The 24,651-nt window shown below is 43.9% G+C and overlaps 3 protein-coding genes across 3 annotated transcripts in view; 2 read left to right on the top strand and 1 right to left on the bottom strand.

The window, feature by feature from the left end:
• The window catches only part of pag1 (phosphoprotein membrane anchor with glycosphingolipid microdomains 1), a 28,062-nt gene extending 13,673 nt beyond the window's left edge, over nucleotides 1-14,389 (bottom strand). Inside the window, exons 1-2 of the mRNA XM_086136341.1 lie at nucleotides 14,259-14,389; nucleotides 9,684-10,012 (exon numbers count right to left, since the gene is read on the bottom strand). The gene's annotated coding sequence lies outside the window, so the exon portion shown is untranslated. The remainder of the gene's footprint in view (nucleotides 1-9,683; nucleotides 10,013-14,258) is intronic.
• Nucleotides 12,509-14,508, top strand: mrpl53 (mitochondrial ribosomal protein L53). Its single transcript, XM_086136343.1, has 3 exons — nucleotides 12,509-12,624; nucleotides 12,968-13,080; nucleotides 14,328-14,508. The coding sequence occupies exons 1-3, from the start codon at nucleotides 12,530-12,532 to the stop codon at nucleotides 14,441-14,443; spliced, it is 324 nt and encodes a 107-aa protein (XP_085992469.1). The 5' UTR covers nucleotides 12,509-12,529; the 3' UTR covers nucleotides 14,444-14,508.
• Nucleotides 14,509-16,181: 1,673 nt separating this feature from the next.
• Nucleotides 16,182-17,960, top strand: fabp4a (fatty acid binding protein 4a). Its single transcript, XM_086136342.1, has 4 exons — nucleotides 16,182-16,314; nucleotides 16,540-16,715; nucleotides 16,847-16,948; nucleotides 17,759-17,960. Exons 1-4 carry the CDS (start codon nucleotides 16,242-16,244, stop codon nucleotides 17,810-17,812), a joined length of 405 nt encoding a protein of 134 aa, XP_085992468.1. The 5' UTR covers nucleotides 16,182-16,241; the 3' UTR covers nucleotides 17,813-17,960.
• The last annotated feature ends 6,691 nt before the right edge of the window (nucleotides 17,961-24,651 follow it).

Genomic DNA, 24,651 nt, shown 5'->3' on the forward strand with positions numbered 1-24,651 from the left:
TTTTTTTAAAAAAAAGTGAAAATTTCTCTGAACAGGTGGCTCTATTAAATGTAACAATGAGAGAGAATTAGGCGGCATAGCGAAGAAAAGAAGGAAGAAAGCAAAGCATGCAAATCTCCATGACGACAACATCATGATCATCAGACTGGTGCTGTGTCTGCGCATCGGCACACACACACAGCGAGGTTGCTTGGGGGTGGGGGTGGGGGGGGATGGGAAAGGAGGTCTGGCATCCTCATCCTCATGTGCCGCTTGGCATCCTAATCTGTGGCCGTATTGTGTCGCGTCCCCGTGAATGGGCGTTTGTCCCTCCCCTGCCGGTGAAGGAACGCTGCCTTTCGCGGCCCCCGCCAAGTCCCACTGAGCGCGGGAAAAACTAGAACAGATCACAGCCGTTGGGCTGTTATTATGGCGTGTGGTGAGCCTCGAAAAACCATTTTAGGGGAGGCAAATTTTTTTAAAAACATCTTCTGGGGATGCTTGACAAGACCGGAGATGCGGAGTGAATCCATTGCATTAACTTGATCAAGAGTGAATGTTGCTCAGTTGGTTCAATCAAGCGGTTATTTACAAAACGTAATCCTGGGAAAATACGGTTCTCCGGTTGCAGCCATGTCATGGAATTAAGGACGTGAGCGTTAAGCACAGGTTTGTAGCCTGTAATAATGTTGCTGGGATTACGCCGCAATACTGCGCGCCATGGTTTTTATAGGCTTAGCGTTTAGCGGCTAGCGTAGATTTTGGCAGGGGGGGCCGCTAAAATGGCCGATCGTCGCAACAGCAGACACAATAGTTACAAGCCAGGCTTTCAATGGAATGGTTAGCCCTAACTGTGTCGAAAATGTTTTGCGTATATAATTTTTACATTTTTATTAAGGCTTTGGATGCACATACACGGATCGATTCGTTGATCGTTAAGATGAGTCTCCTTTAATGTGAACTCGCTTTTAATAGCTGTCGATCAATGGGAGGCTAGCCACATGCTAACAAGTGGAATGAAGCCCGAACACAGGAAGTGAGCCATGTGTTCCCGCTTTAGCGACTCGCCTTCAAAGTCACGTCGCCTCGCTTTGAAATGTCGCACTCTGACCTATTTGTGGACCCCCAATCCGCCAGCACACCCCTCCGCTTGGACCTGCTAATCCCCCGGCGACCCAGAAAGTTCCTTCTAGAGCAGGTGGCAATGTGGGCTGGAGGATGAGCCGCACAACAATGGCGGCAGCGGGGGTTTAGCATCCCTCGCTGCATTATTCAGAGCCTCCCGAGAATAGGAACAAGTGGCGAAGAACCAGTTTTAGTCAAAACTAGTTAAAAAGTGAAAAGTTTTGGCTAGCTGTTGGTTTGACATCTTGGATCTCTTTCGGTTTTGAACCCAACATGGTTAGAATAAAGGGCCCTATGCGCATTGCCCCTATGGTGGCATTTTCACCCTAAAATTTGAGACGGCGCAAGCACATTTTTTAGCTAGAACACAGGTGTCAAACTTAAGGCCCGGGGGCCAGATCTGGCCTGGAACAGAATTTTATGTGTCCCACGAAAGCAAATTGAATATGTCAACTTCCATGATGCGTGCTAAAATCTTGACCAAAATTTAAAATTCTCATATGTAATAAATGAGACATATTGTAAGAACTCCCTCATTAGAGTACCTTCAACAATAGTTGAATAAACCCTTATTATTGACATCTATTACAGTCAGACCTCTGTTTTCGAACGTCTCTGTTCTCGACCAAATCGGTTTTCGACCATAAAATTCGAGTTTTTTATGCCTCGGATTACGACCGAAAATCGGTTCTCGACCAAAATGAGCGCACTTGAATGCGCCACTTGACTCCTCTCGCCTCCCTTACACGAGGAAGTGACGCTTCCTCGTGTAGCGTTCCATTGTGAGCAGATGTGTTCAATAGAGATTTAAATTTTTTTTAAAAGAGAGTGGTTTCGGTTTTCGAACAGCCTTCTGGAACGGATTCTGGTCGAAAACCGAGGTATGACTGAATTTGGTTTCGGTCACAACGGCCCCCCAAGGGAAATGGGAATTAAAATGTGTAAAAATTAGTTTGACACACCTGATCTAGAATGTCATGTTTTTATGGGAGCCCCCGCCCCTCCCCCCCCAAAAAAGCCAAAGATTTCAGAAATCTTTTTCAGGAAAACGTAACCATGCTATTTTCAGCTGTTATTTGATCACATTTTGCATGCTACCACTGGAAGAAAACGGGCCTTAACCCTTTCTGGGACAGCGGTCACTACAGTGGACAGCTTATCATGTTATCAGGTTACCGGTACATGTTTCGATATTGGTACATGAAAGGGTTAAACCGGACGCTGTCATTGTCCTGTCGGCAACGAGGGTTTCGGATTGGATGCGTCGCACAGCAGCGGCGGACACAAATGTGACGTGAACTCGGCGCAACAAGCGCTGCCCTTGTTTGGGCCGGCGCTGCGGCGGAGATGGGCCGGCTGTTTGGGGATTGTCTGCGGCTTACAATCACGGGCGGCATTGCTTCTGTTTGCCGCACAAATGAAGGGGGTGATCAGCTGGAAACAACTGGCAGCGTCTGTTACCGCTGGCTCAGTGTCTGTGTGTGTGTGTGTGTGTGTATAAGATATGATGTATGAAGCATGCAAATGGGAGTGAAGCCATGTTGGAATTCCCCCCTATCTCTCTTCCTGCGTTTCACATAGAAAAGCAGCGAAGGAAGCGTATACAGTAGTGGGTATTTATTGTCGGGCCACCCGACAGGCAGTCGTTTTCTCATTTATTCAAACGGAACAATGAAGCAGAACCGCCAGTGACGATGAAACGTAATGAGCGAGGGAAGAAAGAGTCACGGGTCAAAGCAAAGGGGAAGACTTGCTAAATGAAACCTCCGAGTTGGTCATCAACACATGCGGATGATTGTTTCACGCGCGCTTCCCCCGACCGTTATTAATCTGGAGTAACCGCTGTGCCTAAAAGGGTGAAATAAGGCCCAAGCATGATTCTTCAGAAAAATGCTGCCCTCAAAGCTTGTTTCACTTGGCAACGTGATATTTGATACCATGAGCAGACCCACAAAAAAAAAAAAAGGATCATGGAGCAAGGCCTTCAAAGATACAGGAAGCGTGCCATTTTGCCTCAACGCAAGCATGTAAATTGTAATTTCCAGGCATCCCAGACTAGACTAGACGAACGTGTCCCCGGGATGTTGTCCGATTGCTGACCGATGAATACTCATAAAGTTCATTTTGTGTCATTGAGCGTGGGCAGTCTGTCGCGGGGAAGTTTGATGACATGGGAGATCAAATGTTTTGGTTGGAAGAGACAATTTCGGGGTCATGTTGGCCCTTTTCCAAAACAGACTGACGATTGGTAACAAAGTCGATGACATGCCCCAAAATGTAAAACTCTACAACTGAACTCCCTGAGGTCAGTTTCAATCCAGATCATATTTGAATGATTTTTTTTTGTGTTTGTTTAGTTTCTTTTGTTCTACCCAATCTTTGCAATTGCAAATTTCCCCAATGTGGGACAAATAAAGGTTATCTTATCTTAAAAAGGCTTCACAAGAGACAGAGAGGCTTTGCTTCCCTTGAAAACCTCCCATGAGGCTTCTTGTGTCATTCCGAGCAGGTGTTGGACTGAAGTGTTTGTTACAAGAGAATGTCTCTCTTTATGGATACAAATTACACTTTTAAAAAGAACACAAAGAAATGTTTGTGTCGCTAGTGACACACAGTTGCATTGACACATTTTGGATTTTTGCTCTGGAGATGGTCTCTCTCTCACTCTCTCTTCTCTCGAGGGGGAAATGCCCACTCAGCAGGATGTCTCCCAAAACGCACCGATCGCTTTATTTCCTGTCTGCTGAGATTCCTTCAAGCAACAAGGCGCTCAGATTTTTTTTGTTGTTGTTGATTCAGAACAGTCAACTCGAAACGTCTGCCGTTGTCCTCGAAAGCACGCCGCTATTCGGCAAACGCGTTTGTGAACAAACGCCGATGCGAGATTGAACCGATTGGCCACTAACGCTACGGGTCGGGATAAGAAGTGCAGCTCATTTGCATGGCCGACGTTTATTGTGTCATGTCTCATTTGGAGGACCCCGCCCCATCTTCGCTCTCTGCCCACCGTGCATACCACCGCCCGCATTTGCCGTTTCAGAAAATTCCATTTTTGGACAATCTACTTTTTAACTTCTTCCACAAGTGGTATATTCATAACTTCTGTTTGACATGAAGCATTGTAATGCCAGCCATTATTGTCGAGCCATTATATTGTCCATCTTACTTCCTTTCATCGCCATCAAACTGGAAAGGGAGCCTTTGAGGTATTGTACCCTTCCTGCCTTTTTTCTACCTCAGCATCTCTTTGATCAGAAATATTACTTAGATGGGGGGGGCTTGTTTTTTTGTTTTTGTTTTGTTTTTTAACTCCGTGAGTGCACATGTTGACAGAAACTATTATACGGCTGAGACAGGGGAGGGTGAAATTAAATCAAATCAAATGAGGCCATGTTGCGGTCTGGATGAGACGGGTGGGCCTGATTGCAAAATGTGCAGACGGTGGCGATGTTCAAAGGAAGGAAGATAAACGGAGAGTCCGGCGGAGTGTATGAGGACGCAAGAGTACATCGAAAGAGAGTCCAACAAAGAGTCGCTTGTTGAGGAAGGCGAGAGGCCTTTCACTTCCTGGATGCTTGATCCCTGATGTTATTCTTAGATTCTCGGGAGCGTGGAAGCTTTGACAGACTGCAAGTTTGTACAGCCTCTAAGTCCTTGATTTGACTTTGTTTCGGGAAAGAGAATGTTTGAAAAAAATGTCTCGCGAATGAGAGCAAGTGGACACTTTGACATGGTCGCTAACCTACATTTGGGAACGATCTGTTAATTGGTGATTTTTGAAAAAATTTTACAATACAGGGTACAACTGTGAGTGTGCTGGGAGTCGAAAATTGTGCTGTCATCAGGTAACAATCTCATGACCTGCCTTAAAAGAACACTGGTTTGGCAGCGCGTGTGGAAATACTCGGCATACCGTCAACGGCCGACATTCCCCAGATGTCTGGGCTTCATCCATGTTTCATCGCGCCGCGCTACAACAGCGAGGCACTCAAAGCCTGCTTTTTTCACTTTCTTTGGCAAGAATTATTACGGTCCGGTATTGTTCGGTCGAGGCTGAAAGAGATTGACGGCACTGCTGAGTGCGCGCAAGTGGGTGACGAGGCGGAATGTTCTTTCTGGTGCTGATGCAGCACTTGACATTCGTGCTGCAGACTTGCCGCGGTGCTCCCGAGAGGGGGGAGGAAGGGGTGAGGGGGTTCTGCTGTTTTTAACAGCTTGTGTACTGAGTCTCTGGAGGGACTTCCAACCTATCAAATGAGAAATTTAGCAAGCAAGTTTCGCTATGAGCTTCCTTCCCAAAGTGTGCCTGCATTTGGCTGATTTGTGACATCGCAGCAAGTTTCGGCGCCCTTGACTGTCAAAACTAAGCCGGGAAAGATCCGCTATTTTCAAGCGAGGGTTGGCATACAGCAACCGCACGGATGCGCATGTCAAATGGTAATCATTAACCGGCACGTACTGAAATGTTTGGCGGGATTCATTTCATTTGGCAACCTGTGGATAAAGTGCTGTCTTCACGTGTGAAAACACACTTGGATTTTTTTTGTAATCATTATTGACCAAACGCATGTGTTTTTGTGAGAGGTTTTGACATTTCTGTCTTCTGTGAACCTTTGTATTTTTGTAGTCATCAGACAATTTTGAGTTGAGAACAAATGCAACTTTTTATAAATTACCGTATTGGCCCGAATATAAGACGGTGTTTTTTGCATTGAAATAAGACAGACAAAGTGGGGGTCGTCTTATATTTGGGGTCTAGACATTATACCCATTCACAACGCTAGATGTCGCCAGATATCATTGAAGCGAATGCTGAACTTGACTCCCCAGGCCAAAGTGAACCCCTGTCACGAAGAATAAAAGTAAAAATAGCGGTAGCACGAAGAAGAAAAATAAAAAATAGCGGTAAGAGAGAAAAGAGAAGAAAATAATAGAAGAGATAACAGAAAATGGAGAAACGTAGTGACAATCTGGAGAAAAGTGGGTCGAAGCTGAGTAGAGGTTATGATGTAAGTTACATTTCAAAAACCAGAAGCCATTCATCTATGAATGTTATTGCACTTTAGTTTACCTATTTAAATGTTCAGATATTAAGATTTGAATGAGGCAAAATAACATGCTTTTTCTCTCAAATATATTGTTATAATCATTTGTTTCAGATGTACTGTAATTATTTTCTGGATAAAAATTAATTTGGTGTTCAAAAAGTCTTTTTTCAAACTTGAGTCTTGAAAAAGAGGGGGTCGTCTTATAATCAGGGCCGTCTTATATTCGGGCCAATACGGTATAAAGACATTTTTTTTTGTGTAAAATTGATTCCCGCCTCATCTTCAATGAACCTAGCTTCATTTATTTTTGTGAACGTTTTGGATATTTTTGTCATGAGCTAATCGAATATATGAAGACCAATTTCGACCAAACAACTTTAAGGGAGAAGGTTAGCAGCACATTTTCATTTCTTTGTTGGCCTTTGGGCAATTCATCCTCCGACAAAGCACGAGACAGGAAGCCCCGCTCTGCTCTCTGTGTCGTGGTGACTCGAGCCGCAGTAGAGGGACTCTTGATTTCCCACAAGAGCCTCACAGAAGCAATCTCTGCTAATCGCATCCGGCACGTTTTCTCACTGCAAACACACAGCGCAAGTATGAAGCTCAGACTGGGTGCTCGGAGGTATTGCGCAGGGCAGGAATGCGGCCAGTGTACATCAGGACAAACGGGTCTGCTTTTCAGAGCGCTGCAGTGGTAGCAACCAACTCGTTTGATGTGGCTTTTGAGGTGTTAGCTCACCGCGTGTCAACTTGCAATCAGCGTGGCTAATGTTTAATGCGCGAGGTCAGCTGGCTTCCCCTTTACGGCCGCGAGCGCTTCCTGATGGGACCGAGGTTTGCTGCGGGTGCGCGAGCTCCTGCAAAATGGGATCCGGGAGCGCTTGCCAAGTGCTCCGCGTCACAAACGACCAATCAATTCTCAGAAGGTCAGCAGCTCCGGCGCTGAATATCAATATACTCTTTTTATGATTACAACCGCCCTCCCGCCCTTTCATTGTCCTCATCAGTCACATTTTGCGTGAAGTTACCTCCTCCCGGTCAGGTCGATGGACCACAATTTCCCAGTTTTGCTGCTCTGTGTGCACATGGAATGGCAGGGTCAAAATGGAGCAGTAAATGTGCAACTTTTGGAATGAAAGTAAGGCTGCAGACATTGAATATTTTTAGAATTGATTATTCTAGCAATTATTCACAAATTATTGATGTGGTCAGGTAAAAAAAACAAAACGAATTTGCATGATTAAACAGCGATACACAGACAAAATATGCATGTGTGGGGCAGGTATTATTTTCGTGCACTTGGGGTTGCCTTCATCATGGTCTAGAACTGGAGCATCTGTGAGTGACATGGGTGCCCACAGCTAAATGTTTATGGTTGTTGTTTTATTTATTTTTTGTCTTCTTATTCAAATGCTTTCCTGGACTGTCTACCCACCAATCAACGGACTGCAGCATGACCAGCTCCATCCTTCAAGGATTGACGAGCAAAAAAAAAAAAAAAGGTCTAGTATTCATCAGCTATTCGGACCAGGTGGAAAATTATTGATCAATAAAACAATTGCTGAGGGTTTTTATTTTAGGCTCGTCTTTCTCTTTCTGAATGTGTTAAATGATAAATACAGATAACCATCAATGACGTTTAACTCATTCACTCCCAAAGACGTTTTTAAACGTCTTTTCAGACTTGGTCTAGAATTGGCTGGTACTGAATGAGTTAAGAGCTGGGTAGCCGAACAAACCTGGAACAACATGTTGGGCTTGTTAGCAACTAACGCTAACTTGTATTGTCAAGGCTGCACGGTGCCAATACAAGACAACGTCGGTTTTTGTGGCAAACCGGTTCCGAGGGAAGCCCATACCTGCGACAGGTGCCAACTTGGGTTTCCTTGCGAGAGGTATTCTTTTATGCGTAAATAAATCTGCCTGGAGCTTCCCTTAAAATGTGTGTCAGTGTGTGTGTGTGTGTGTGTGTGTGTGTGTGTGTGGTCGGCTCAAAGACGTTTTGACAAGGAAGAGAAGATCCAGAGGCAGATTATCCTTGCACTTTCATCAACAGAATGGTACCAGGAAGTACGAAAACGAAGTCCAAAGGGGGCCTAAAGTTTCTTTAAAATTTGTAAAAGAAGATGCCGGACTTCTCTGCCTTTCCTTTCACGCCAATCTTGTGAAATTCCAATGACACTACCTCACAAGCTGGGAAATTTGCAAATCATCTGACTGAAATGAATGGAAATTCCCATTATCTGTTCAAAAAACATTTTTGTAAACTAGCATAAAAAATAAATAGAATAGCACCAAAAAAAACCCAACTGCAGTAATAGTTACACGTAACGAATTAAAGACTTTTTACCTGATTTTTATTTGCTTCAACTCAAGGACATTGGGCCACTCCTTCTGTTTGATGTCTCTTTCTTGAAGTATTGTTCACAATCAACCTAATTGCGGCTACTTTAGAGTTAAGTTGAGTCTACTGCCACCACACAGCGCTTGTACGGAATTTTGCGTTTCGACTTTGTATTCTGCACCTTGAGACAGAACAGCGACCCTGACAAAAAGTCTATTTTGAGTGACAGTGTGAAAGGGGCTTGCGGGAAAACTTGAAATAATTAGATGCACCTCCGACCGCGTCGAATAATTGATGGAAGTCGTAATAAAAGCGCAGACACCCGCAACCATTAAGTGAACAACCTTGGAAAGCCACAGATGGAGGAAACGCGCGCACACGGTGTAGATTTGCCAGACCAAAATCTTTCTTGTTGAGAACATTCTTGGAAACCTTTGCTCCCGTCTAACATGCAACAGCTGCAGTAATAACTAATCATCGACTTCCATCCCCGGCATGCTCGGGATTCCCACGAGCTGCCGTCTTGCAACATCCCCTGGTGCGCTGCTGTTCCCAAAAGGCGGACCTTCTTTTGCACCTATCGCGTGCTGTTTGACGAGCACAAGGACACTTGGTTGCAAAAGTGCGACAAAGTGCAAATTGTGTGGGCCTGAGTCGATTTTTTTTTTAATGGGGCTGCTGCAGCGAAGATGTGCTGCCAAGAGGCGGATGAAGGGGTGTAGGGTGTCCGCATGGATTGGAATGACATGGGGAGGAGTTGAGGGTCTTATTTAGAGGGGGAAAATACCCTATTTGAAAGTGCATTCAAAACAATAGCCAAACACACGGCACACTCGCGAGCCCCCTACACTTTGCGGCAGCATCCATGACACATGCCCCGGTTATCAAAGAGTAAAAGGCGAGGCTTTGTACTGACACTATTGCAGTTATACCTAATAAAGTGTCCAGTGTGAGTGACAGGTTCCCCACCCACAACCCTGGTCAAAATGTAAACACACGCGCGGTGGGGGCGATTGAAGATGCGTTCAATGTCACTGTAATTGACAGCGCTTTTTGCATTCTAATGAGGAAACCGGCAACAAGTCACCGTTGAAGGCTCGGCACTTTCACTATAACTCGCCTAAACATTACTACACACACATTGGCATGCGACTAAGGGAATCAAATAAACACGAAGCGGTTGTTACCTCGCAAGGGTCTTCTCCGCAGAAGCTTCCCGCCGTTGGAATGCGTCGTATCGCTCCGTTAAACGTTCCCCCGTTGTCGTGGTGTCACGTCCCGGCGTAAGATGGAGGTGTTGTCGTAATGGGGATGCGGCTGTGTCTCTGGCTGTCTTCAAATTGCGTACATTTCACCAGAGGAAGTGAAAAGCAAAACGCGCCGATGTCGTTGCCGATGCTTTGGCCGAGTGAGCTCTCCCGTTGCCCCGCCAGCAGCGCGCTGCCTCAGCCGGGAGCCAAGCAGCCAATCAGGGAGGGCATTGTTATCCCAAGGGCTTGTGGGTAATGGAGTCTTGCTACAAAAAAGGGGGAAACCCCAAACTTACTTTTTAAATATTACAATTCATCAAGCAATTATTTAATGACATGGACGACAAATGTTAAATGTACACGTAAAACTGGCTATTTAAATAACAAAATAATTTATTTTAATTTAGTGATAAATAACCAATTGTTTAACAAAACCAAAAAATGTTCAAGTACATGAAAAAAGGTTTACTAATAATCACATTATAACTTCTTAATTGGCAATATTCATATTTTACACTATTATAAATAATCAACCATTACAAATATTTATTAAAGCAATTAAAACATGTTAAATATGTAATGTGTAAAATGTGTATTGATTTTAATAGAGAAATTATTTTTATTGGATTACTTCTATTTCATTATAGTCAAGTCAATTAAGTAAGTATTTCATAAAAGAGAGTTAAATTTGTTCCGTTTATGTATTTATTTATTCTTATTTCATTATATTATTTATCCATTCATCCAATCTAATCTGCATATCCACGTGAGGATCGTAGACGTGCTGTTTTCGGGCAGTAGGCAGGGCACACCCCGAACTGGTTGCCAGTTAATCACAGTTCATTGTATTATTTACAGTAAATCAACTAATCAATTTTAAATCCGATCAAGTAAGAAAAATAAATGGATTCCAGTTCAGGGAGGCCATGGAAGCCGACTTCTGGACGGCTTCGAGGAAATTCTGGTCCACCGTCTGACGTCTCAGAACATAAACACCGTCTAGAGTGGGGATGGGGCAATGTTGACCTCGACTCGGGACACTGTGAGTCAGTGGGCAGAATACTTCGTAGACCTCAAGTCCACCAACACACCTTCTTTAGAGGAAAGGAGAGTCTGAGAACTCTGAGGTGGGCTCTCCTATCTCTGGGGTTAAAGTCACCGAGGGAGTTAAAAAGCTCCTCTGTGGCAGGGGTGGGATCTTACTCCAAGTGGAGGCGTTTAAATATCTTGGGAGTCTTGTTCACGAGTGAAGGCAGGATAGAGCGGGAGATCGACAGGTTTTAAACACACTTCCTACTCTGCCTGTGAATGGAACTGCATACTTGCCGAACAACGCATTCTACTGTATTCCCATTGTAACGGAAACAATCCTCCATCCACCAACGGAATGTCCGCATTTTGAGCATATGTCTTGAAAGAAATGGCGGGGGGCTTCCTGCAGTTAAGTCCATTTTGCGGTCTGGGGAGGAACGGAGAAGTCAGAACAAGTTTTTACTCGCTTCTCCATGACAGTTTTTTTTCAAGAGCGCATAAAGAACCAACGGTGTAACGTGTCGTTATCTTGCCTCCGGCCTCCTTCCTGAAACACAAATGTAACCGCCGCCTGTGACAGTTGGACAGTGGAGCCAAATGCCGGCTAAATTTAGATGGAGACTCCAGCATTTCCTTGACACACACACACACGCACACACACACACACACACACACACACACACACACACACACACACACACACACAAAGTACTGTCGATGGTTATTTGAGTCATTTTTAGGGCTCCTACTGTAAGAAAGCGGCGACAGTGTGGCACAATAAATCCTCAAGTGAGGGGCGGGATGACCTGAAAGAATGGACTGGCTATTTTTGGCATGCAGCACTTCACCCATCAGGGACTCTGCCACAACACAAGTATTATCTTTGCAACATACAGTATATTGTCTCCACGAATGAGACCACCCCACCCAAAATCCCCTCAGGCGCATGGAAGAACATTTTTGAAATCCGGCATGTGTGTTCATCATGACAGAATGCACACAAACCAATGTAGAACCTGCGCACGGGTTTATTCTTGTGTTTTCATTTATTAATTGAATAATAATTATTGAACAAATTACATTGCATGTTCTCCTTGTGCCTGCGTGGGATTTCCTCCCACATTCCAAAAACATGCATAGCAGGTTAATGGAACACTCTAAATTGTCCCTAGGTGTGATTATGAGTGTGAATGGTTGTTCAGCTATCTGTGCCCTGCGAATGGCTGGCAACCAGTTCACGGTGTACCCCACCTACTGCCCGAAGAGAGCTGGGATAGGCTCCAGCACGCCCGCGACCCTCGTGAGGATAAGCAGATTAGAAAATGGATGGATGAACAAATTATGTAAGACATCCCAACTGCGAAAGGAATATACCTTGATTTGAATTTATTATTTAAAATACATAAATCAAGAAATGATTCATGATTAAACAAATTAATAGAACTCATGTAAATACATTTTAATGAACCAATCTGAGGAAAAGCTCTAAATGACGCAACAAACATTGCACAAAAGCCATTGCTTCTACTTTACAAACCCTGTTAGAATATTTCCCCCAAAGTATACAATAGTTATTAATAAAATTAAGAGTAAAACAAATTTTAATTTGGCGTGCGCCGTTTTACGCTATCATTGTACGTAGTGTATTTTTATGAAGCCACATTATTAAACTACACAGGTCGTCTGGCGCCCTCCAGTGGCCACTGACAAATATCGCGCTGCTCGTCCCGGCGTGTCAGCTGGAAACAAACATGGCGGCCCCCGGTAAAGCGCCCGTGGTGCTGAAGGCGGTGAAGAAAATCGCCGTCCACTTTTGCCCCTTCGAGGCTAACGTGCGCTCAACGAGGTAAGACGCCCGTGGATGGATTTTGGGCGCTCGCGCCGTGCCTAATAACCGCAAATGGCGACAGGAAAAAACAGTTTCTCCGCGGATTGCCGGGTTAGCATGTTGCCAATTAGCCTTCTCTTTACACGAAAGTCAATAATGTCTGTCACTTTTTTATGTGCAATATGCATATAAAATGGTGGTACTGTACGGTTTGACCTCTTCGCCGTGTTATCCGATTGAATAAACGCTAACTATTGCATGTCGTTAAGTTTTGACCAATCCTACTGATACATTAATAAAAGTCAGTTTGCTTAAATGTCTCAGTGTCGTTACGGACTGTGTCTTGGTCGATCTCCTGCAGGGAATTTCTGGTCATGGTGGGCTCGGAGAGGGCCAGATCGACCAATTTAAACTGCGAGGTCATATCCATGGTGAAACACGACAAGTCGGAACCTGTTGTGGATGTCACTTATGGTAAGTGTGTGAAATAAATAAGTGACAGCTCGGCTGTCACTTATTTGCTGAGCTGTCTGTAACCTGAGCGGAATTAGCTGCAAAGGTGCAAATGCTAACATGTTGGTACAGTGAACCCCCCTGACACAGAAAGTGAAAATCTATTTAGCCATCAAGATGGGAGCAAAGCACAACCTTTGACAAATTAAACTCATTAACTCACTTTGACATAGTTTGTTGGGTCCACGATGTCACAAGATGGCGCCAGAGCGACACTTATGTATAATGGGGGGGATGCTTAATGAAATAGATTGCTTGACACACTAGGAACCCCACCCTAAAATCATAGAAATTTTTTTATTTGAGAAAACATTCTGGTTAAAAAAAATGGCAAAACGAATAACATCAAAATAAGTAGTAGTCGTATTATCTGATAATAGTTTGCGATGTATTCATACATTAAAATATAAGCTACATGTTAAACCTGAACAAAAAGCTAATTTCTCCAAGTGCTTTCATAATGACCAACATTGAAATCCTGTCGTATTAAAAAAGTGAACTGATTGTAAATTGAAGAAACATAAAAATGCCTTCCTTTGAGATTGAGACGATAGATTAAAAAAAAAAATCGCGAACATGTTATTTTTATTGATATGGTGACACTATGTTAAAAACGACTTGGGGCCACTATGCTCTTAGGCTAATTATTTCATATTATTGTACGCCAGTGAAACACCGAGCACAGTTTGAAAATGAAAACTTAAAGTAAAATAGAAAAAGTACTTCAATTATACTGTTATGAGAAAACAAAATGAACTTTTTTTTGGAAAGTTTTTAAAACATCAAAAGTTAAATATAACTGAACTGTAACCATACATCAATTTGTATCTTCCTCTTTTTTTGTGGCATTGGTTAATGAAACATTTTTGATTATATCTCATGTTTTCATATTGTTTATTTTAGGTTTGATTTAGTTGATGGTTTCTTCGCCTTGACAATGAACCCAATTATTTCGAGGCCCATTATTTCTGATGGGAAACATTCGTTTTGGAAGTCCAACAACCGGCTTGTGTTGAACTAAGGTTCCACTCCTCTGCCTTGCAATTCATCATTTTGCGAGTGAAAACACATGCATCTATGCCATAGGTCAAGAGCAGCTCGCCGTCCTATTGTGTGTGCACCGCTTGACGTTTACTCACACTTAACTTTGTCCGGCCATTGTGTCATTGTCCTGACGAGCTCCTCCTGCTTTTTGTTTTCCTCCTCAGTGGACGGCGAGAGGCTGCTGATGAAGGGCGCCAACCTGACAAGCAAAGAGATGCTCAGCGCCTTCCAGGCCCGATGTACAGCCAAGGACCCGCAGGCCAAGACTGCAGCCAAATAGCAATCAACATACTCTTGTCTACATAACTGGATATTTATAATAAAATATGTCTCATTGGATGTTTAGCAGATTGTTTGGTTTTGCTTAGTTTTTTCCCCTCCCCGAAAAGTCGATCCAAAGAGGGTCATGTTGTTTCATGCTTGATTTTCCAAACATTTAGGGAGGACATTTTGCAAGCAGTGACCCTTAATACACAAGTGGGGGGTTTTTTGTGTGTTTTGAACCACTGAAAACTATTTTGAGGCTATATTTCCCGGCCTTTCATCAAACTACATATTTAAAACAAACCAGTCATAATACTCATCTGCAACAAAATAGGAATTTAAGTTAACATGACACCGATAAATTAAACATATGTTGTATTTTCAGCGTTTAGAAAGGTGAGTCAAAGATGCTAGTAGCTAGTTAAAAACGAACAAGTGCCCGAGTTTGGTACTTTGCAGGCTGTGATTGTTATTCAACATGTTCTGAGCAGGTGGCCCGGTAGTCCAGTGGTTAGCACGTCGACTTTACAGTGAAGCGGTACCTGGTTCAATTCCAGCTGCGGCCTCCCTGTGTGGAGTTTGCATGTTCTCCCCAGGCCTGCGTGGGTTTTCTCAGGGTACTCCGGTTTCCGCTCACATTCCAAAAACATGCATCGCAGGCTGATTGAACACTCTAAATTGGCCCTAGGTGTGAGCGTGGACGCGGATGGTTGTTCGTCTCTGTGTGGCAACCGATTCAGGGAGTCCCCCACCTACTGCCCGAAGGTGGCTGGGATAGGCAGCTACTGCCCGAAGACAGCTGCGATCGGCTTCAGCGCACTCGTGAGGATAAGGGGATTAGAAGGTGGATGGATGTCCTGAGCAATTAATGTTGTGCCTCAACCCTAAAAAATAAAATACTTTGAGTGTAGTTATCATTATAAAACAGCATGTTAAAAATGACAAGAAAATTGTACTCATTTTAAAAAGTCTATCAATCAACTTCACACAAAGTCATAGTACAGAGTTCCTTACGACTGTCATTGAACACCCCTATTGTTCATTTATGTGAGAACAGTCAATATATTTGTTTGTTTTAGCAGAAATGGTGTGATTTTATTCACAATAATATTGAAAAGGGTGTCATCACTGCCTGCAAAAATTTGTTTTTTAAGATTGCATGGAAAACAATAATGCGTATTATCTGATAAATCTTTTGGTACGAATGTCAAAATATCATATTCATTGTTGTAAATTCCATGGAAGAAATCCTTGACTTTCTTTTATTAATCATTTCGACAATACAGTGCATTTTCTCAAAAACTATATATCTGCAGTAACTTAAAGGTGTTCATATAATCTTTTATGCCCCATGTTGAAGCACAATATTTTTCTCTCTTTGCCATTGTAACTTTTTTCTCCTTTATATTCATATCTTCTGGATGTCTTGACTGATCTGTTTTTTTATATATATTGTATCACTACAATTGTATCTTTTGCACTTTAGAATTTTATATCTATATATGGTCAAAACACACGTTTCTGACATTGTACTTTTGTAAAATATGTCGAAAGTGATACTTACCGCTAATGTCTAATAAAGTTGAATCTACTGCCGTTACTTTGCCATCTAGCAATGTTAGCCAAAGATGCTAGTAGCAACCCGGTGAAGCCGGGGGGCGGGCTTTCTCTCCCGTCTCATTGCTATGACGTCTCGTGCTCTGATTGGGCCTTCGTCCTTCATAAATACCGAGAGCGTTTACTATACTGTCAGATTTGGGAGTTTACACGCGAATTTGGAATATCACCAGAAACCAAAACAAACACTTGCAACAATGGTTGAGAAGTTTGTCGGGACGTGGAAGATGATTTCCAGCGAGAACTTCGACGACTATATGAAAGCAATTGGTAAGATATTATGTTTTATTATTATTGGAAAAATCTTAGTAAAAGGTAGTATGAGCCACCCTATTATTATTATTTTTTTTTTTTAATTTCGAACTTTGTTAACCTGCAACTAGGAATAGTTCACGAAATCCCCTCTGCAATATTGGTTTTATGTCCACGTACCTGCGCTTTTCTCCTCACAAATGGGACGTCGTTGACTTGCTGCGCGCTTGTGCTGGTGCGCAGGCGTCGGTTTCGCCATCCGGCAGGTGGGCAACCGCACCAAGCCCAACTTGATCGTCACGGTGGACGAGCAGGGCACCGTGAGCATGAAGACGCAGAGCACGTTCAAGACTTCCGAGATCAAATTCAAGCTCAACGAGCCCTTCGAGGAGACCACCGCCGACGACAGGAAGACGCGGGTTGGTTCGAACCCCACACTTGCTTTCTCTCGTTCTTCTCGAGTGGGTGCATGCATGCGTGCATACGTGCGTCCACTTAGCCGGAGGGATGGTCTCTCTTTTTGTGTGTGCGTGTGTGTGTGCGTGTTTAGACCGTCATCAGCTTGGAAAATGGCAAACTTGTGCAGAAGCAGAGCTGGGACGGCAAAGAGACGAGCATCGAGAGAGAAGTGACCGATGGCAAATTAATAGCGGTAAGTAATTCAACCAGGACATTGAAGTCTTTGATTTATCGTGCGCTTGGGGAAGAAAATATTTTTTTTCTTTTAATCCTGTGTCTTAAAAAATATCGGAATACTGTACTGAAAATTATGTTAGTCACATCAACAAGTGAACAAACACTTGATGCAAAGCAAATATTTTTCTTATTGTTTGAGCCATACGTTCTCTTAAAAATTATCATGTAAACATAAGAAATTAATGACATCTAATACTAAAGGAAGACATTTTTATGTTTCTTCAAATTACGATCAGTTCGTTTTTTTCCAGGAATTTAAATTTAAATCTGGTAAAAGTCCATATCGTCAAGATACAAAATAAGGATATTATAAGTACAAATTGAAGATGCTGGCAACCAGTTCAGTGTGTACCCCGCCTACTGCCAAAGACCACCCACATGAGGATCAGTGGATTAGAAAATGGGCAGATGGATAGTTGGAAAATGAAGATGTTTTAATATGGGGAAAAAAAATCCTCCCCCCAAAAAAGTAATATTTGTATATTTTTAATATACATTTTCAAACGATGAAATGGCTATAACTTTAAATGTGCAACAAGCATTTACTTTATTTTTCATATTGATGAGATAACATGTTCCTTTGGAGTTTATGAGTATTCCCTCCCATTAACAAATTATACATATTTATAGAATATTAAATTGTTATTTTAGAGTACAATTTTTGCAGATATTAAATCAACATTTTCAAAAGTATTTGTAATCTGTAGTGATTGTGACCCATTGGGCTCATGGTGTTGTATATGTGTGTGTGTGTGTGTTGCTGCAGAGGTGCATCATGGGAGACGTGGTGGCGGTGAGGACATACGTGAGGGAGGCGTGATGACGTGTCGCCGCCGCCTCGCCGGACCCCTGACAGGCTCAGTTTCATGAGCGTCATTTTTTTTTTCTTTGGGGTGGGGGCGGGGATGTTGCCTCCAAATTGTTAAAATTGTGCAGATTTCAAATAAAGCTCATTTGTCAAAGCGTCATTTTCATTTGTGATGACAATCAAGCCAACCGGAGCCAAAATGGCTTCCTGCCTTTGATTTGTTTCGCTTCAATTTTTGGGCGGCTTCAACGCTAAACACTAAACACTTCAAAGGTTTGATGTATGATTCCCTCTGGCAGCAGGAATGTCCAGTGGAGAGGGTCACGCAGGGACCGCAGTGAGGAAATGTCTTTTTTTTCCCTTTTCACATCCAGGAGGTCACACATTTCCCATTACACATGTACAGCCACTAAAATGGATTTTGCGTGTCTGCACTTAACCCTTTCAGGGACAGCGGTTACTACAATGGATGGCTTATCGTGTTATCAGGTTACAGGTGATCATTCTTGGTGCATGAAATGGTCAACATAAAATTGCAATTGGGTTATTTGCATACCAAGCATATATCCACCAGCACACACCATGACACTATCATAAAAACCCATCCATCCATTTTCCGAACCGCTTGATCCTCACTAGGGTCGCGGGGGTGCTGGAGCCTATCCCAGCCGTCTCCGGGCAGTAGGCGGGGGACACCCTGAATCAGTTGCCAGCCAATCGCAGGGCACACACAGACGAACAACCATCCACGCCCACACTCACACCTAGGGACAATTTAGAGCGTCCAATCAGCCTGCCATGCATGTTTTTGGAATGTGGGAGGAAACCGGAGCACCCGGAGAAAACCCACGCAGGCCCGGGGAGAACATGCAAACTCCACACAGGGAGGCCGGAGCTGGAATCGAACCCGGTACCTCTGCACTGTGAAGCCGACGTGCCAACCACTGGACTACCGGGCCGCCATCATAAAAACCAGTACGGAGATTTACAAACGTATTATCTTGCGTATTCGATTCATCCTGGGTTAGAAGTCCAAATTGGGTAACTTGAACTATGTAGTATGGATTTAAGATGACATATAGTAGTAGCATGACCACAAAATAAAATGTGACATCATTCATGTGTATGCTCTCCATGCTGAGATTAAAAAAATAAATAAAATAAAAATCTGAATTGAATCTATGTACTGTACATCCAACCTTGGATGGAGTGCCATGCATATATAATATTCAGTATGATTAGTCACGGGCATGCATATTCGTGTGTACGTATGTGCTCCCTATCGCGAGGCAGAATGCGAGAAATTGAAAATGGGATCGTTACACCATGGAGCAGGCGGCCCGGTAGTCCAGTGGTTAGCACATCGACTTCACAGTGCAGAGGTACCGGATTCAATTCCAGCTCCGGCCTCCCTGTGTGGAGTTTGCATGTTCTCCCCGGGCCTGCGTGGGTTTTCTCCGGGTACTCCGGTTTCCTCCCACATTCCAAAAACATGCATGGCAGGCTGATTGATCACTCTAAATTGTCCCGAGGTGTGAGTGAGGGTGTGCATGGTTGTTCGCCTCTGTGTGCCCTGCGATTGGCTGGCTACCAATTCGGGGTGTCCCCCGCCTACTGCCTGAAGACGGCTGGGATAGGCTCCAGCGCCCCCGCGACCCTAGTGAGGATGAAGCGGTTCGGAAGATGAATGAATGAATGAATGAACACCATGGAGCAAACGTTAGCGATAGCATCATGCAAACATGAAATTATGCATTATGACTCGTCATCCTGAAATGAACCCCTTTCGGGGACAGCGGCCACTACGGTGGGCATCTTATCATGTTATCAGGTTACAGTGCGCATGAAAGGGTTAAACAATAAAATTCAGTCATTTTAACGACGATATGTAGTCCAGATCCAAGTTTGATTTAGAATCGCGCATCATAAACGATCCCGTATGATTCCTCGGCAAGTGTACGTGTTACCAACATTTGAAAAGTTCACATCTGCTCGGTGTTGACTCGCAGGTGCAGCGGGAGACCGAGACGAGACCTCCTCCGGGGGAATCCCGTTGTTTGGGAATGATCGCAAGCCGACAACCCGGCGGGAGCCACGCGGGAAAGCGTTCAAGGAATAACGTTGATACGGCAGCGCCGGCGTACCTCATGTTTTGGCTGCTGTTTTTCTTCCCACATTTGAACCTTTATCGCTAGTCCGAACAGGGAGGGAACTTTGTGGGAAGTTTCGCCGCCCAAACAGGGAAGCCACACAGGAAGCAGCGTGATAGCGAGAAGGCCGCCGTCGGAGGGGCTCGGCCGCTTGCAGCTGCTTCGTGTTATTCCCGTCAACCTAACCTGGCTTTGTGTCCGTGTAACCGCTCCACCCTCAGAACCAAAATCAAAGTTGTCTGACTTGAACTCTTGTCTGGTTATATCATTTCGGCCGTCTGTCTCTTCACTAACATGCGGATGCGTATGCACTCCCTCCTGACAGCGCGGCATGAGAGATGGCTCACTCGAATGACGCAATATACTACAGATCCAACCTTGGATGAAGTAGCATTCGTGTTCTATAACAGGCAGTATGATGGTTAACGACGGTGTATTTTGGATGAGGCGGCGCGGGGTTGTTTTCGTTTTAAAGGCTCGGTGTCACGACCTCGGCGCAAACATCTGGAAAGCTTCATTTGACTGGGAGCGTGGACGCCCTTCCTCCGCTTGTCCTCAACTTCACACCAGAAGTTTGACGAGACGGAGAACAATACGACGCTACAAATATGAACGCAGAATGATGAGTGCAGTGGTACCTCTACTTACGAACGTCTCTTCGTATGAAATTTTTACAAAATGTTTCATCAGGAAAATATTGTCTCTTGTTACAAAAGAAATTTCAAGATACGAAAGGTAAAAATACAGTATGGGCAGCTCGTCACATATCCGAGTTTACTGAACGCAACATACTTAAATCTGCTCCGCCATTGGCTATTACCGAGCATCTTCCTAGCATCCCATTGGCTAAGCGGGATGTACGCATGTATGTGTGTGTATAGAGATAGATAAGTGTCTATGCAGCATCCTTGTCATTCGCCCCTCGGGCCGTGAGGCGTTCCGATAGTTTTACGTAAATGTGAATCACCCAAAAAAGTGTACACCAGTACGACTATCGCTCACTTTGCCGATGTTTGCCTTGGACATTTCCGAAGGATTGTTAAAAGCCGACAAAAGCAAACGGCCTTGGATTAGATCTTTTTTACAAAACGCCATGCAAAAATCACTTCTGGGAGAGAACATGGACTAAAGAGGGCAAAAAAATGATGAGGACGCAGTTGAGAGTTCAATGATGTCATCATTTTTATTCTTTATTCTATTATTTGTTTTTTTTTTTTACATGACAGGTATGCACAACTCTCTTTTATTGCACAATAAATCGAATTGTAAAATGTATTTGTTACACATTTTGATGCATTTTTATGCTTTAGGAAACATATACTGTATGTCTGAATTTTGGGTGGGGCTTGGAACGGATTAGGGCATTTACATGGAAAACGCGTCTCGACTTACAAAACTTTCTAGTTAAGAAATTTCTTCCAGAACTAATTAATTTTGTAAGTAGAGGTACCACTGTCATAATAATTTAATGCTGTATATAATAATGATATATTCAGATTAAAAGAAATGGCACCAGAGATACAACGATAACAAACACATACAAAATATGAACTAAAAAGACCTAGAAATACAAAAACAAACCCTCAAGAAAATTCCCATTAAAAAAAAGGTCGAAATTTTGCAAGAGCAGAGCCCCGAGCTTTCCCCTTCCAGTCCCCGCTGTGCCTAGCGTATAGAACGATAGAAATCTTTCAAGTGAGGCCACGCAAACAAATGCAACACAATGGCCTTCGGGCCCGCGCTCACTGCTGCTGCAAACAAAATTAGACATTAGTCAGCAGGAGGTGAGCGGCTGGTCCCCCCCCGCTTTTTTATTTTTATTTATTTATTTATTCATTTTGCCGCATCTTCACAATTTTCAACCATGGGACCAGTAATGCGGAGAGGGTTTTGACGACACCAGAACAAGCGTATGCGCTTGTGTAGATGTGGCCAGACTCCTTTGTGCGGAACTCTTTGGAGTGCGCGGAAATGTTTATTTGTCCTTATTGTATGGACGCAGCATGATCTTCCCGAGCAGGAAAAATTTCAGAGTGTCACCGCCCAAAAAAAAAAAAAAAAAAATTAAAGGGGAAGTCAAGTCAAACATTTTCCTATTCGATCCCGCTCGTCTAAACACACATTCTGATGAATAGTGCGTTGGCGGAGAAGGAAGGAAGCAGCAAAATGCAACCGTTTTGATCCATCTCAAGGGCGGACAGTTTGACTGAAAATGTTGCTGAGGTATTGACCAATCACAGCTCACCCTGCGAATGTCACATGACCAAAGTCAGAAAACAGGTGAAATCAAACTTTAAACTTTTTTTTTTTAAATGAGAAATCTGTGAAGTTCCGATCTGCTGAGCTACAAATTTGATGCCATTATGATAAATACAAGCGCATTCTAAAACATTTCACTAATTGCCTCATGCTGGCAGCGTGTATTTTGGTTGCCCACTTCTTTCACCCAAAATGGCTCTCACACAGCTTCATAGATTTTAATCAGAAAGTTCTGGCACAAACGTTTGGTATGGATCAGTTGTGCGCAACCTTTGGAAGCAAACCTGTGAGAAAAAAAAAGTGGATCCTACTTCTAAAACCAAGAAATTCAAGTAGGTTTGATGCAAATCTGATTTTATTAATGTGACTTCTGTTTCATCATCATAAATATTCATTGATACAGAATTAATTTTGACTGCCTCACAATGAGGTGTGCAAATCTGTTTTGGCACCCCACTTCTATCACCAAAGCTAAATTTGCTTGTCTGACAATTTCGAGACTTCGCATGAGCTATCATCAGAAAGAAAGCGCTACTGAAATTGAGTGGATCCTACTTCCTAGACCAGGAAATCTGTTCAATTGTGATACACCAAGCTTCTAAGGATTATTTAATTATTTAGAGGGCATTGAAAAATCCCAACCATTGATTAGAACTTCTGGCTCATTGTGAGGCTTCCACAGGATGTCTGTTTTTCGTACGCCACTTCTGTCACCCAAAAGGTTTCCTAGAAATTTAAGGGGCCACATGAGCTTGTTTTCTACGTCTTAATATTCTTATGTCAAATTCTTCTCAAACAAAATAATAAAATAAATAAATAATATCAGAGCACAGTTTCCTCTCCAGGGATGGCGTGAGCTCCCGCCGTCTTTGTTTGGAACGTGAAACTTCAGATTTTCCCCCCTCTGCTGTCCTCACGTCCGGACAAACAAAGCAGACTGTCCCGCTACAGACAGACAGTTCTGCGGCCTTGACCCCGCCGCGCTATTAGCAAACAAACAATAGGCCTTCGGGCCGGTTGACCTCATACACACTTTTCGGGAGACGACATCGGCGCGCTGCGGAGGTAACGGGCAGCCCGAGAAGCCATTAAGACACAGGATGAGCAATTGTTTGCTCTTGCAAACACGTCTTTTGAATGGGCCTCACAAAAGCTCTTAAATCTGACCATCGCCCTTGAGAGTCGAGAGGGCAGGACGGAGACGACGCCCGTGGGAAAATCAGCGGGACGTCGTCCAGCTGTATGGCGGCCACGCACAGCTGCGGCTTAAAACAGCAAACACTTTCGGGCTTGTTTTTACTGAGGGAGAGACAGACAGATCAATTTACAGGTTACCCGAAAGACCGACTGACGGACTGACTAAGCGGAATAAAGACAAAAACGCGAACCGATGGACTGACGATGGGAGGGATTGATAGTCCACCCGACCAATCACCGGACGGACAGACAGAGAGGCCGGCCGACGATTGACAGACCAACCAAAGAACAGACAGACAGTCCGACTAAATGTGACCATCTGAGGAGGTGACAGACCAACCAACCGATCAACCTAAAGACAGACAGACTAACATAATGACAACAGGCCAACTGAGCGTCCAACAGACCGACCGTCCAACTGACTGAAGAACTGACCATGGGACGGATTGACGGACAGTCCAACCGACCAACCTGTGGACAGACAGGCCGACCGACGATTGACAGACAGACATACGTACTCACAGACCAACCAAAGAACAGACAGACAGGCCGACGAAATGTGACCATCTGAGGAGGTGACAGACCAACCAACCGATCAACCTAAGGACAGACAGACAAACCTAATGACAGCAGGCCAACTGAGCATCCAACAGACCGACTGTCCAACTGACTGAAGAACTGACCATGGGACGGATTGACAGACAGTACAATTGACCAATCACTGGACGGACAGACAGACAGGCCGACCGACGACTCACAGACAGACAGACTTACAGGCCAACCAAAGAACAGACGGACAACCCGACAAAATGTGACCATCTGAGGAGGTGACAGACCAACCAACTGATCAACCTAAGGACAGACAGACTAACATAATGACAACAGGCCAATTGAGCATCCAACAGACCGACTGTCCAACTGGCTGAAGAACTGACCGTGGGACGGATTGACAGACAGTCCAACCGACCAACCCGTGGACAGACAGATAGACCGGCAGACTAAGCATCTGACTGATGGTCGTTTCATGAACCATCGGACCAAAAGACAGACAGACAGACTGACCGCTGGCGGGCCAATCCTCCCCTTGTTTCCCACTCCCCAAAAAAATAAATAAATCCCTAGCGAGTGAGTACGAAACGAATAAAGGATTTCCAAACACAGCCAATCCCCTTCATCTCTGCGTGACACCTCGGGATTAATTTGAGACGGTAAAGAATTTGGACACGGGGTAAGTGGAGTAGATCC

This window comes from Hippocampus guttulatus, chromosome 18, assembly GCF_054856545.1.
Source record: "Hippocampus guttulatus isolate MCC_2025c chromosome 18, RoL_Hgut_1.0, whole genome shotgun sequence".
Lineage (NCBI taxonomy): Eukaryota > Metazoa > Chordata > Actinopteri > Syngnathiformes > Syngnathidae > Hippocampus > Hippocampus guttulatus.